The sequence below is a fragment of the Vulpes vulpes genome, unplaced genomic scaffold (assembly GCF_048418805.1).
Source record: "Vulpes vulpes isolate BD-2025 unplaced genomic scaffold, VulVul3 u000000690, whole genome shotgun sequence".
In the NCBI taxonomy this organism is placed as follows: Eukaryota; Metazoa; Chordata; class Mammalia; order Carnivora; family Canidae; genus Vulpes; species Vulpes vulpes.
The window spans coordinates 62,657-76,934 of record NW_027325818.1 but is presented as its reverse complement, the minus strand read 5'-3'; the positions used below and the strand labels follow the sequence as shown (position 1 = coordinate 76,934).

The 14,278-nt window shown below is 39.9% G+C and overlaps 1 protein-coding gene across 19 annotated transcripts in view; it reads right to left on the bottom strand.

Moving 5' to 3' along the window:
- PHKA1 (phosphorylase kinase regulatory subunit alpha 1) overlaps nt 1-14,278 on the bottom strand; it is a 157,629-nt gene that overhangs the window by 102,580 nt on the left and 40,771 nt on the right. For all 19 annotated transcript variants that reach the window (XR_011999375.1, XM_072746326.1, XM_072746331.1 and 16 more), the window contains 3 exons: nt 12,155-12,250; nt 10,916-11,023; nt 8,975-9,053 (listed from right to left, as the gene is read on the bottom strand). Coding sequence is in view for 18 of the 19 variants with exons in the window: in XM_072746326.1 (XP_072602427.1) it covers nt 8,975-9,053; nt 10,916-11,023; nt 12,155-12,250 (283 nt within the window). In the remaining variant the exon portion in view is untranslated. The remainder of the gene's footprint in view (nt 1-8,974; nt 9,054-10,915; nt 11,024-12,154; nt 12,251-14,278) is intronic.

Genomic DNA, 14,278 nt, shown 5'->3' with positions numbered 1-14,278 from the left:
TGGATAGTCTTTCCTGCTTTGTTGAATATTAGTTGACCATAGAGTTGAGGGTCCACTCCTGGATTCTCTATTCTGTTCCATTGATCTATGTGTCTGTTTTTGTGCCAGTACACACTGTCTTGATGACCACAGCTTTGTAGTACAACCTGAAATCTGGCATTGTGATGCCCCCAGATATGGTTTTCTTTTTAAAAATTCCCCTGGCTATTCAGCATCTTTTCTGATTCCACAAAATCTTAAAATAATTTGTTCTCTCTGCAGAAAGTCCATGGTATTTTGATAGGGATTGCATTAAATGTGTAAATTGCCCTGGGTAGCATTGACATTTTCACAATATTAATTCTGCCAATCCATGAGTATGGAATATTTTTCCATCTCTTTGTGTCTTCCTCCATTTCTTTCAGAAGTGTTCTATAGTTGTTAGGGTATAGATCCTTTACCTCTTTGGTTAGGTTTCTTCCTAGGTATCTTATGCTTTTTAGTGCAATTGTAAATGGGATTGACTCCTTCATTTCTCTTTCTTCAGTCTCATTGTTAGTGTATAGAAATGCCACTGATTTCTGGGCATTGATTTTGTATCCTGCCATGCTACCAAATTGCTGTATGAGTTCTAGCAATCTTGGGGTGGAGGCTTTTGGGTTTTCTATGTAGAGTATCATGTCATCGGCAAAGAGGGAGAGTTTGACTTCTTCTTTGCCAATTTGAATGCCTTTAATGTCTTTTTGTTGTCTGATTGCTGATGCTAGGACTTCCAGTATTATGTTGAATAGCAGTGGTGAGAGTGCACATCCCTGTCCTGTTCCTGATCTTAGGGGAAAGGCTCCCAGTGCTTCCCCATTGAGAATGATATTTGCTGTGGGCTGTTCGTAGATGGCTTTTAAGATGTTGAGGAATGTTCCCTCTATCCCTACACTCTGAAGAGTTTTGATCAGGAATGGATGCTGTATTTTTTCAAATGCTTTCTCTGCATCTAATGAGAGGATCATATGGTTGGTTTTTCTCTTGCTGATATGATGAATCACATTGATGGTTTTACGAGTGTTGAAGCAGCCTTGTGTCCCGGGGATAAATCCTCCTTGGTCATGGTGAATAATTTTCTTAATGTACTGTTGGATTCTATTGGCTAGTATCTTGTTGAGAATTTTTGCATCCATGTTCATCAGGGACATTGGTGTATAATTCTCCTTTTTGGTGGGGTCTTTGTGTGGTTTTGGAATTAAGGTGATGCTGGCCTCATAGAACGAATTTGGAAGTCTTCCATCCCTTTGTATCTTTTTTTTTTTTTAATTAATTTTTATTGGTGTTCAATTTACCAACATACAAAAAAACACCCAGTGCTCATCCCGTCAAGTGTCCACCTCAGTGCCCGTCACCCATTCCCCTCCAACACCCGCCCTCCTCCCCCTCCACCACCCCTAGTTCATTTCCCCGAGTTAGGAGTCTTTATGTTCTGTCTCCCTTCCTGATATTTCCCAACATTTCTTCTCCCTTCCTTTATATTCCCTTTCACTATTATTCATATTCCCCAAATGAATGAGAACATACACTGTTTGTCCTTCTCCGATTGACTTATTTCACTCAGCATAATACCCTCCAGTTCCATCCACGTTGAAGCAAATGGTGGGTATTTGTCGTTTCTAATTGCTGAGTAATATTCCATTGTATACATAGACCACAGCTTCTTTATCCATTCATCTTTCGATGGACACCGAGGCTCCTTCCACAGTTTGGCTATTGTGGCCATTGCTGATAGAAACATCGGGGTGCAGGTGTCCCGACGTTTCATTGCATCTGAATCTTTGGGGTAAATCCCCAACAGTGCAATTGCTGGGTCGTAGGGCAGGTCTATTTTTAACTCTTTGAGGAACCTCCACACAGTTTTCCAGAGTGGCTGCACCAGTTCACATTCCCACCAACAGTGTAAGAGGGTTCCCTTTTCTCCGCATCCTCTCCAACATTTGTGGTTTCCTGCCTTGTTAATTTTCCCCATTCTCACTGGTGTGAGGTGGTATCTCATTGTGGTTTTGATTTGTATTTCCCTGATGGCAAGTGATGCAGAGCATTTTCTCACGTGCTTATTGGCCATGTCCATGTCTTCCTCTGTGAGATTTCTCTTCATGTCTTTTGCCCATTTCATGATTGGATTGTTTGTTTCTTTGCTGTTGAGTTTAATAAGTTCTTTATAGATTTTGGAAACTAGCCCTTTATCTGACATGTCATTTGCAAATATCTTCTCCCATTCTGTAGGTTGTCTTTTAGTTTTGTGGACTGTATCCTTTGCTGTGCAAAAGCTTCTTATCTTGATGAAGTCCCAATAGTTCATTTTTGCTTTTGTTTCTTTTGCCTTTGTGGATGTATCTTGCAAGAAATTACTTTGGCCAAGTTCAAAAAGGGTGTTGCCTGTGTTCTCCTCTAGGATTTTGATGGAATCTTGTCTCACATTTAGATCTCTCATCCATTTTGAGTTTATCTTTGTGTATGGTGAAAGAGAGTGGTCCAGTTTCATTCTTCTGCATGTGGATGTCCAATTTTCCCAGCACCATTTATTGAAGAAACTGTCTTTCTTCCAATGGATAGTCTTTCCTCCTTTATCGAATATTAGATGACCGTACATTTCAGGGTCCACTTCTGGGTTCTCTATTCTGTTCCATTGATCTATGTGTCTGTTTTTGTGCCAGTACCACACTGTCTTGATGACCACAGCTTTGTAGTACAACCTGAAATCTGGCATTGTGATGCCCCCAGCTATGGTTTTCTTTTTTAAAATTCCCCTGGCTATTCGGGGTCTTTTCTGATTCCACACAAATCTTAAAATAATTTGTTCTAACTCTCTGAAGAAAGTCCATGGTATTTTGATAGGGATTGCATTAAACGTATAAATTGCCCTGGGTAACATTGACATTTTTACAATATTAATTCTGCCAATCCATGAGCATGGAATATTTTTCCATCTCTTTGTGTCTTCCTCAATTTCTTTCAGAAGTGTTCTATAGTTTTTAGGGTATAGATCTTTTACCTCTTTGGTTAGGTTTATTCCTAGGTATCTTATGCTTTTGGGTGCAATTGTAAATGGGATTGACTCCTTAATTTCTCTTTCTTCAGTCTCATTGTTAGTGTATAGAAATGCCATTGATTTCTGGGCATTGATTTTGTATCCTGCCACGCTACCAAATTTCTGTATGAGTTCTAGCAATCTTGGGGTGGAGGCTTTTGGGTTTTCTATGTAGAGTATCATGTCATCGGCGAAGAGGGAGAGTTTGACTTCTTCTTTGCCAATTTGAATGCCTTTAATGTCTTCTTGTTGTCTGATTGCTGAGGCGAGGACTTCCAGAACTATGTTGAACAGCAGTGGTGAGAGTGGACATCCCTGTCTTGTTCCTGATCTTAGGGGAAAGGCTCCCAGTGCTTCCCCATTGAGAATGATATTTGCTGTGGGCTTTTCATAGATGGCTTTTAAGATGTCAAGGAAAGTTCCCTCTATCCCAACACTCTGAAAGGTTTTGATCAGGAATGGATGCTGTATTTTGTCAAATGCTTTCTCTGCATCTAATGAGAGTATCATATGGTTCTTGGTTTTTCTCTTGCTGATATGATGAATCACATTGATGGTTTTACGAGTGTTGAACCAGCCTTGTGTCCCAGGGATAAATCCTACTTGGTCATGGTGAATAATTTTCTTAATGTGTTGTTGGATCCTATTGGCTAGTATCTTGTTGATAATTTTTGCATCCATGTTCATCAGGGATATTGGTCTGTAATTCTCCTTTTTGGTGGGGTCTTTGTCTGGTTTCGGAATTAAGGTGATGCTGGCCTCGTAGAACGAATTTGGAAGTACTCCATCTCTTTCTATCTTTCCAAACAGCTCTAGTAGAATAGGTATGATTTCTTCTTTAAACGTTTGATAGAATTCCCCTGGGAAGCCATCTGGCCCTGGACTCTTGTGTCTTGGGAGGTTTTTGATGACTGCTTCAATTTCCTCCCTTTGTATCTTTTGGAACAGCTTTAGTAGAATAGGTATGGTTTCTTCTTTAAACGTTTGATAGAATTCCCCAGGGAAGCCATCTGTCCCTGGACTTTTGTGTCTTGGGAGGTTTTTGATGACTGCTTCAATTTCCTCCCTGGTTATTGGCCAGTTCAGGTTTTCTATTTCTTCCTATTCCAGTTTTGGTAGTTTGTGGCTTTCCAGAAATGCGTCCATTTCTTCTAGATTGCCTAATCTATTGGCATATAGCTGTTCAGAATATGTTTTTAAAATTGTTTGTATTTCCTTGGTGTTGGTAGTGATCTCCTTTCTCATTCATGATTTTATTAATTTGAGTATTTTCTCTCTTCTTTTTAATAAGGCTGGCTAATGGTTTATCTATCTTATTAATTCTTTCAAGGAACCAACTCCTGGTTCTGTTGATCTGTTCCACAGTTCTTCTGGTCTCGATTTCGTTGAGTTCTGCTCGAATCTTTCTTAACACTCTTCTTCTGCTGGGTGTAGGATCTATTTGCTGTTTTTTCTCTAGCTCCTTTAGGTGTGAGGTTAGCTTTTGTATTTGAGTTCTTTCCAGTTTTTGGATGGATGCTTGTATTGCGATGTATTTCCCCCTCAGGACTGCTTTTGCTCCATCCCAAAGATTTTGAACGGTTGTTTCTTCATTCTCATTAGTTTCCATGAATCTTTTTAATTCTTCCTTAATTTCCTGGTTGACCCTTTCATCTTTTAGCAGGATGGTCCTTAAGCTCCACGTGTTTGAGGTCCTTCCAAACTTCTTGTTGTGATTTAGTTCTAATTTCAAGGCATTATGGTCTGAGAATGCGCAGGGGATGATCCCAATCTTTTGGTATCGGTTCAGACCCGATTTGTGACCCAGTATGTGGTCTATTCCGGAGAAAGTTCCATGTGCACTTGAGAAGAATGTGTATTCAGTTGAGTTTGGATGCAAAGTTCTGTAGATATCTGTGAAATCCATGTGGTCCAGTGTATCATTTAAAGCTCTCGTTTCATTGGAGATGTTGTGCTTAGACTACCTATAGAGGGTAGAAAGAGCTAGATTGAAGTCACCAAGTATAAGTGTATTATTATCTAAGTATGTCTTACCTCTGGTTATTAATTGATTGATATATTTGGCAGCTCCCACATTCGGGGCATATATATTGAGGATTGTTAAGTCCTCTTGTTGGACAGATCCTTTAAGTATGATATAGTGTCCCTCTTCATCTCTCACTACAGCCTTCGGGGTAAATTTTAGTTTATCTGATACAAGGATGGCTACCCCCTGCTTTCTTTTGAGGACCATTTGAATGGTAAATGGTTCTCCAACCTTTTCTTTTCAGGCTGTAGGCGTCCTTCTGTCTAAAATGAGTCTCTTTTAGACAGCAAATAGATGGGTCCTGCTTTTTTATCCAGTCTGACACCCTGCGCCTTTTGATGGGGTCATTAAGCCCATTCACATTCAGAGTTACTATTGAAAGATATTAGTTTAGTGTCATCATGAGATCTATTCAGTCCCTGTTTTTTTGGATTGTTCCATTGGTCTTCTTCTTAAAGGGGAATTTTGAGAGTCCCCCTTAAAATTTCTTGCAGAGCTGGTTTGGAGGTCACATATTCTTTCAGTTCCTGCCTGTCTTGGAAGCTCTTTATCTCTCCTTCCATTCTGAATGAGAGCCTTGCTGGATAAAGTATTCTTGGTTGCATGTTTTTCTCATTTGGGACCCTGAATATATCCTGCCAGCCCTTTCTGGCCTGCCAGGTCTCTGTGGAGAGGTCTGCCGTTACCCTAATAATACTCCTCCCCATAAAAGTCAGGGATTTCTTGTTTCTTGCTGCTTTTAGCATCTTCTCTTTATCTTTGGAATTTGCAAGCTTCACTATTAAATGTCGAGGTGTTGAATGGTTTTTTATTGATTTTAGGGGGGGATCTCTCTATTTCCTGGATCTGAACGCCTGTTTCCCTTCCTAGATTAGGAAAGTTTTTAGCTAGGATTTGTTCAAATACATATTCTGGCCCTCTGTCCCTTTCAGCGACCTCAGGAACCTCAATTCAACGTAGATTTTTCTTCTTCAGGCTGTCCCTTATTTCCCTTAATCTATTCTCATGATCTTTTAATTGTTTGTCTCTTTTTTCCTCAGTTTCCCTCTTTGCCATCAACTTGTCTTCTATATCACTCACTCATTCTTCCACCTCGTTGACCCTCGTCATTAGGATTTCTAGTTTGGATTGCATCTCATTCAATTGATTTTTAATTTCTGCATGATTAGATCTAAATTCTGCAGTCATGAAGTCTCTTGAGTCCTTTATGCTTTTTTCTAGAGCCACCAGTAGCTTTATAATAGAGCTTCTGAATTGGCTTTCTGACATTGAATTGTAATCCAAATTTTGTAACTCTGTGGGAGAGAGGACTGTTTCTTTCTTTTGAGGTGAGGTTTTCCTTCTAGTCATTTTGCTCAGTGCAGAGTGGCCAAAAACAAGTTGTACTGGGAAAAGGAGAAAAAGAAAGAAGAGAAAGAAGGAAAGAAAAAGAAAAAAGGAAGAAAAAAAGAGAAAAAAGAAAAAAGAAGGGAAGAAAAAGAGATAAAAAGAAGAAGAAAAAAAAGGTGGGGGGAAGCAAACAGGAATCAAAAAGAAAAAAAAAACTCCAAAACAAATCAAAACAAAAGAATAGAAAAACAAAAAAAATAAGGGGGAGTATCCTCTGATCTGTATACTGTACGTCCCTTGACTTCCCCTGGAACTTTCCAGTGCTGCTTGGTCAATAATTTGTTTTTCCCATGTCTGTCTAGCTGGTCTTCTGGGGGAGGGCCCTGCTGTGCTGATTTTCAGGTGTTAGCACTTGGGGGAGCTGCTCAGCGAAAGATATTTTAGCTGTTTATCCTGTGAAGCCCCAGGAGGAACAACCACATAGGCGGCGGCCAGCTCTGGAGCCCTGAATTCAGCTTCCACAGTAACTACGGAGCTCTCAGTCTGCAGGGGCCTGGATGCTCCGGGGGCGGGGCCACTCATTTGCTCAGCTCGGGTCAGGAGAGTCCTTGCTGTCCTGTGCCCTTCTGGCCTCTGCCTATTCCGGGGTGAGGCCGGATCTTGGGCTGTGTCCCTGGCGCCCTGTGCTCCCGGGCCTGTGCTGTTGGATTCGTGCTCCCGGCTGCGCAGCCCCAGCCCCTCAGAGCTGCTCCAGGGGCCGCACAGGCCCTCCACGCGGAGTCACCGCCTGAGCCCCTTGGATCTGGTCCCAGGTCCAGCCTTGCGCGCGCTAAGGCCCTTTAGGGAGCTCGGCGCACTTTCCCCCACGGCACAGGTGTCTGTTAGTGTCCCAGGGAGCCTGAGGGCATCCCTGCCCTCCTGGGATCCTGCTCTAACTCCCTGTGAGCACCTGCCTTTCCGCCCGGGATGATTGGTGAAGCTCCTGCTCCTCCGGGACGGGGCTTTCCTGTCCTGGGGGCACTCGGCCCGGCCTTAGCCCAGCTCCTTGCAGGGCCCCTCCCCCTTGGATGTCTTTCGTTTCTTTATTTCTTTTTTCCCCGTCTTCCTACCTTGATAGAAGCGTGAACTCTTCTCACTGTAGCATTCCAGCTGTTCTCTCTTTAAATCTCAGGCCTAATTCGTAGATTTTCAGGATGGTTTTAAGGTTATCTAGGTAATCTGGTGGGGACAGGTGACTTGGGGACCCTACTCTTCCGCCATCTTGCCCCTCCTCCCAGACTGTAAGATTGAGGTGGGGCTATGGTTTTTCTAGTGGGTGTAGTAGAATTATGGTGCATGGGTGATTAAGATATTTCAATGATTAACAAATAGGGAAGAGCAGACTTGGAGAAAATAGAGACAAGTGTCATGGGAGAAAAAGACAATTGAAATAATATATAGCTATGACCATAAACTGGAATTTTTTTGAATGGACGATATATGAAGTGGAATAGTTCTAAAGTTTGGTTCTCAAAATGAGTGGGTAACATAGAGGTGGAGGGAAAGGCGACTAGAGTTATAAGTATCCAAGAATTTTGAGGCTAAAATGCTAGATGGCACTTTTTCTGATGTTGGGATCTAGCACTAGAGCAGGAGCTGGCAAAGAAGAAGAAGGCTGTAAGCTAAATGAGTGAATTAGAGCAACCAGGAGATCAATACAACCAGATGGCATAAGCCTCAAAGGAGAACAAGGTACCTCATGAGACGGGAAGAGTAAAATGCACAGGCTTATTTGCCATATACTGCCAACCAGAAAGTCAAGTGACCAGAGAAATTTTATAGGAGCTTAATTCCACACTGAATTGTGTCCTTGCAGAGTCAAAAAACACCTAGAATTTTATATCCTAGGAAACTAATAGTGAGGTCATTCAAAGAGATAAGAAAGGTAGAAAGATCTACTTTTCATGGGAGAGGGGAAAGGATGGAATGGATACAAAAGAGGTCAGTTTTGCATTTGAAGTACACGTGGTAAAGATGTTTTATAGACGTTGGGACTAGAATTCTTAAAATGTTTATAGACCTTAGCCCAGTGTTTTGCATAGAGTAGATACCTCAAAATTTAAGTTGTTAGGAACAAAAAAATGAAGAGTTCCACTACTCTCCAAAGAAGGAATAGTTGGATCCATGGAAGCAAATTTATTATGAAGGAGGCAACACTAGCAAACTAGAGTATAAATACAGAAAGACAACAATATAAGATTAAGTACACAACCATTAAAAGGGCATGAGAATAAAGGAGTACTAGCAGAAAAAGCACAGAAGGGATGTTCAGAAAGAAAGCAGAGATCATCTAAAAGCTATAATATCATGACAATGAAAAGATTTTCTAGAATTAAAAAGTGGTTAAGAGTGTCAAATAACATCAGTTTTTAAGCATTTGTTCATGATTGAGATTAATAGCAATCTTAAAACCATTGTATACTTTTTGAAGACTAACAAAACACATGCTAAACAATAAAGCCATCATTCACTGGTCCAAAGCATATCCTTAATATAAAGTTTCTACTGCTGGGAATAAGAATCCATACCTTGAACCACAACATCTGGCTTTGGTACTGTAGAAAACCTTCGATTCAGGGGATCAATTTCTCCAGGAGCTAAGAATCCCTAAGGAAAAACCATAAAAAGACAGATTATTATTTCTCAGAGAAAAAGCTAATGTTTGAGGAGAAACAATATACCAGTGCCAAAAACATGTGAGAGGCAGGTATGGAAAGGAAACAAATACCTTCACTATATAAAAAATGTTTGAACTCCTGAATTCACATCCAAATTAATTTCATTAATTAAGGCAGAAAGTGGTACAAGATGGGGTACAAGGGATAAGCAGAAAGTTTTCTTAGTTAAACCTCTACCTCCTCTGGTGTATATAATTAGACAATCAGACCACAATGCTTATTATCAATAACTTAGGTTTTGTTGTTTTCTCATTCATGTGACTGCTATACTTTCTGCTCAGCATATATCTTTTTAAAAACTTTTTATTTATTTGTTTTGGAGAGAAAGAAAGAGTGCAGGGGGAGGAACAGAGGGAGAAGAAGAGGGAGAGCATCTCCAGCAGATTCTGCACTAAGTGCAGAGCGCAAAGTAGGGCTTCCCAGGACCCTGAGATCATAACCTGAGCTGAAACCAAGGGTCAGATGCTCAACTGACTGAGCCACCCAGGCACACCAGTAGATATCTTTTGACTTGAATGTCTATCCTTGATTAAGTGGGATAAACTCACCCATTTTACCCTTAAAAACACCATTCATCTCCTTTTTTCACACATTTAATTTATTTTTAGCATTGAATGAGAAAGTCATCAGGTCGGGATTATTTTAACTGATCTTTCTGATCATGATTCATAATATCAACTAAAGATAATCAAAACTTTATGCTCTACGCCTGAAATTCACATTGATGTATATCAATTTTATCTCAATAAAACTGAGAAAAAAACAAAACAGAGTGAACGAAAACAGCTGTGGAAAATAGTCATACACAAACAGGTCAAAAACTCTGGCTCAGAAAGGATAGCTAAGTCCCACCCAGGATCTTCTAGGAGCCTCAGTTATAGCTTACCATAATTACCTACAATGGGGAAACAGATTTGTCAGTAGATCTGGAAAACTTTGAGAAAGCGAACCCTCAACATAGCTCTCAATATCAGAAATAAGCTGGAAATAAAGTACAAAATTCCCAAGTGCTTCATTAAGAGCTGTTTCAACCGATGGGCACCTGGATGGCTCAGTTATTGAGCATCTGACTCTTGATTTCAGCTCAGGTCACGATCTTGGGGTCCTGGGATCAAGCCCCACGTGGGGCTCTGCACTCAGCAAGGAGTCTGCTTGAGGATTTCTCTCCCTCTCCCCATGCTCACATGCTCTCTAAAATAAATAGATACATCTTTTTTTAAAAAAAGCAAAAAAGGGGGCTGTTTCAACTGAATTTAACATAAAAAACATTTATGTTAAATGTTTTAGCCCCACAGCAAAAAGTAAACAAACAATAAATTTTTAAAAGTATGATGTTCCCAACCACTTTTCATGGTGCCTAAAATGATCTTATTGGTTTATTCAATTAAATAATAAAACACTATGTTTTTTGAAACAGTTAGTACTTAAATACATTATCAATCATCATTACTATCTAAGCACAGGTGCATGTATCAGTCACCAGGCAAGGCACTAGGGGGAAGGGTGTTTTGAAAGGGCGAGATCTAGGCCCTGATCCGAGAGCAGTTCCAAGTAGAGTCCCAAGGTGGGAAGCCCTGGGCAGTATGAGAGACATGGTTGCCAGGGGGAAAAGAATTTTGTCAAGGACTGGCCATGCTCCCACTCTAACGACCTGGTCTGGAGGAAAATATATAATTAAAGGAGAATATAAAAGCAAAGGACAGATCCAGATTTAATGAGCTACTCACAAATCTGATTATTATAATGACTAAAGCAGAAAAAAAGTGGAAGAGCCTTGAGGTTTCCCCTTACCTCTGCCATCAAGCTTCCTAAGATGTACAGAGACTGACCCCACATATGAGGCAACTTGCCCATGGGGACTCGGTCCACAGTGTGAGGATTTTGATATTCTTCATCAACCTAAGAGAAAAGATAAAGAAGCCACATGAAAGGTGATAGAAGGTTAAAGATACTAGACAACAAAAAGGCTGAATCTGGATTGTGACTCATGCCTTAGAAAACAGTTACTTATGCAATGCACTGAAAAGTCAAGCATTACGACTACAGTCTAGGGAAGTATTCCTCTAACTGTGTGTACATACAAATCACCTGAGGATCTTGTCCAAAAGCAGATTCGGCCTGAGTAGCTATGGAGGAAGGCCTGAGATCTGCATTTCTAACAAGCTCTCAGGTGAAGTTGCTGATGTTGCTAGTAGTTTATTCCATCCATCGCCACCAGAGTGGAAGACTGCAACTCTCCCATGGCTAATGCTCCTTAGAAATGGAGAAGAGGAACAATGGTACTCCCAACCGGCATCATGGGAAAATGGAGACATACTTCATTTTCCAAACCTGATCTACTCAAACAATCCAAGATTACTGGCCTCAAAGCAGAGAATACCAAATCCTGAGAGTTCACACAGAACATCACTCTAGTTCTGCCTACTGAACTCCGTACCATTTTTAACCTTAAGGTTTGTCTTTTTTAAAATTATTTTTTTATTGGAGTTCGATTTGCCAACATATAGTATAACACCCAGTGCTCATCCCGTCAAGTGCCCCACTCAATGCCCATCACCCAGTCACCCCAACCCCGCCCACCTCCTCTTCCACTACCCCTTGTTCATTTCCCAGAGTTAGGAGTCTCTCATGTTTTCTCACCCTCTCTGATATTTCCCACTCATTTTTTTAAAAAAACTCAATCTCTGAACCATTAATTTTTTAAATTGAGGTATGGTTGACATATAAAAAGGCCATACGTATTTAACATATACATCTTGATGAGTTTGAGGATAAGTATACACCCATGAAACTATCATTGGAATGTTTGGTCTTGCCCTTGTCTCACTGTGCAATGGTGCCATACCTGAGACTGCTTTAAAAGTTTAGTTTCAAAGGAATAAAATCGTATTTTCATCACATTATACTTAAAGACAAACTTTTTGAACATTAAAGTCAGAAAATTAAAAATTATTTGACTCAAATGAGGCACTTCTATCGAGGTACTGCTCTCCTTCTCCCTGCTCCATGTTATGGCACTGTCCAACTCACCTTGTCTGGAGGAACACTGTATAGCTCTGGCAAAAGTGGAACTCCATTTTTTCCCTTGATGAGGACTGCTTCAAGAGCCTCTCTATATTCTTGAACCTGCATGTATAAGAAAGGGGAAAAAAAGTTTATAGAGTTCCCTTGGGGGATGTCAGAGAGGGTTGTAGCCGAAGAAGTTCCTATTGTAAAGGATTCATTTAGTAAAAGGGAAAAGAAAGGAAAGTAACATTTACTAAGCATCTATGAAATGTTTATTAAAGGCCAGATACTACGCTAGAGATTTTGTGTGCTTCAATATATTTAATTTTAATAACCATCTTAGGAGATACATGCAATTAAGGCCCTTTTACTGAAAAAAAAAATAAGACTTAAAAAGGTTATGAACTTGTGGAAGATCACACAGCAAATAGTAAGGTTGAGTCAGATTTGAGCCCAAGTCAGCCTGCCTCCACAGGCCTGTTTTTATCCACCACTCTAAATATAGCTTCTTGTCTTTACAGGTACTGGCTTTTAAAACCGTATTTAACTAGAAAATTAAGTTTTCAGTAGAGTGAAGTTCACATTTTTTGCTTAACAATTTGCTGTAGATTAGATTAATAATACATAAAAAGCAAAAAATACAAAACACAAAAAGAAAAAATCACTACAATTTATGGTGGAAAGAAACAGTTCTGCTATAACAGTTGTTTTGAAAACCCAAATTTTTTCCAACACATTTGATATATTAGGGAACACTTTGAGCACAGCACGAATTTGACATTTGCTTATGCACAATTTTGACCTGAGAGTACTCTCAGCTGAACTGACCATGTATGAATACCCAAAACACTTTACACATGCACATGCCCCAGGAGGACAATGAACCACACCCATCCATGTGCCCTGTTAGAATTTTCCATCCAATTTCAGACAATACTCCGTCTATGGCTTCATAATAACTTCTGTGCTGCTCCCTTCTAGTGACCACCTAGCTGCATCACTCTGTGTGCCTTCCCTTCTCTTTAATTTCTTCCCCTTTCTTCTCAGCTTATTTTTTATTCATCCTGTATATTCTATGTTCTTTTTCTCTTTTCCCTTCACTTGTTTGCTGTCTTTCTTGTTCTCTTCTTCTGGCACACAGAGTGGTGGGCGTGGGAACTCATCAGGTGAGCTGGTACATATCCACAAGCAAACCTAAGGTCCCTTTCAAGGTACAAGTGCCATATCAACTGTGGTATGCATGTATTTCTTAACCGTTTAACATGCATAAAGTTATGACAGTGTTTGTTAGGTTCCTAGCATTTTTTAAAAATGCATTTCTGACAAACTTTTTAAGTGCTGGGTCCCAACCTCCTTTTGAGCCCTATAGTTTTTATTTCTCAAATATGCAGAGCATGGTGATTTTCAAGAAACATATATGTCTCATTATAGCTGAATTGACTGTCCTTTGTGGTTATGGAGTATCTTCATCTGTGAAATTCAAAAAACTTTAGGGACATCTTCTTCTTCAAAGAAGAGTGAAAAACTATTTTCATTGTATACAGAGAAACGGAAAAAGCCCATGACTATATTTGGGCTATTCAAGAGTCAGGACGGAAGCCAGAAAAAAAAGAACAAAAAAGAATCCAAGTTTCCCAACTCTTTTTACCCCAATGAGTCCAAAAAAAAAAAAAGTGATTGTGCTTTGTACTTAGTAGGCACATCTGATAAATACACCTTTTTTTTTGAGCAAGAGAAGTTTTTTTTATAAAAAATTCTGTGGAATTTGAGAAGGACTGAGAAAAATGGTAGAATGAAAATAGGGTGGTCAAAATAGGGTGGTCTATTTTTATTACCACTTATCTTATTTGCTTTCTCAAAGAGGATATTCCTTAATACTGAAATTTAGAGTCAAACAGCACTCTGTGGCCCCTGAAACTTTGGTGTAACCCTATTATTTAAGATCCTGTTGGCAGTTACAGATTAATATTGGCCAAAGCATTCAAATTACACAAAATTGTGTTTTATGTAGCCAGATATAAGTGACTTACAAATGTGTTGGATTTATGTCCAAGTTTAGACCATAGCTAGCTAGCTTGTAGAATGCCTGACACTAAACTTGATCAAATATCCCAGTTTATTTTCCAATGATGGTTTCTAAATTACTTT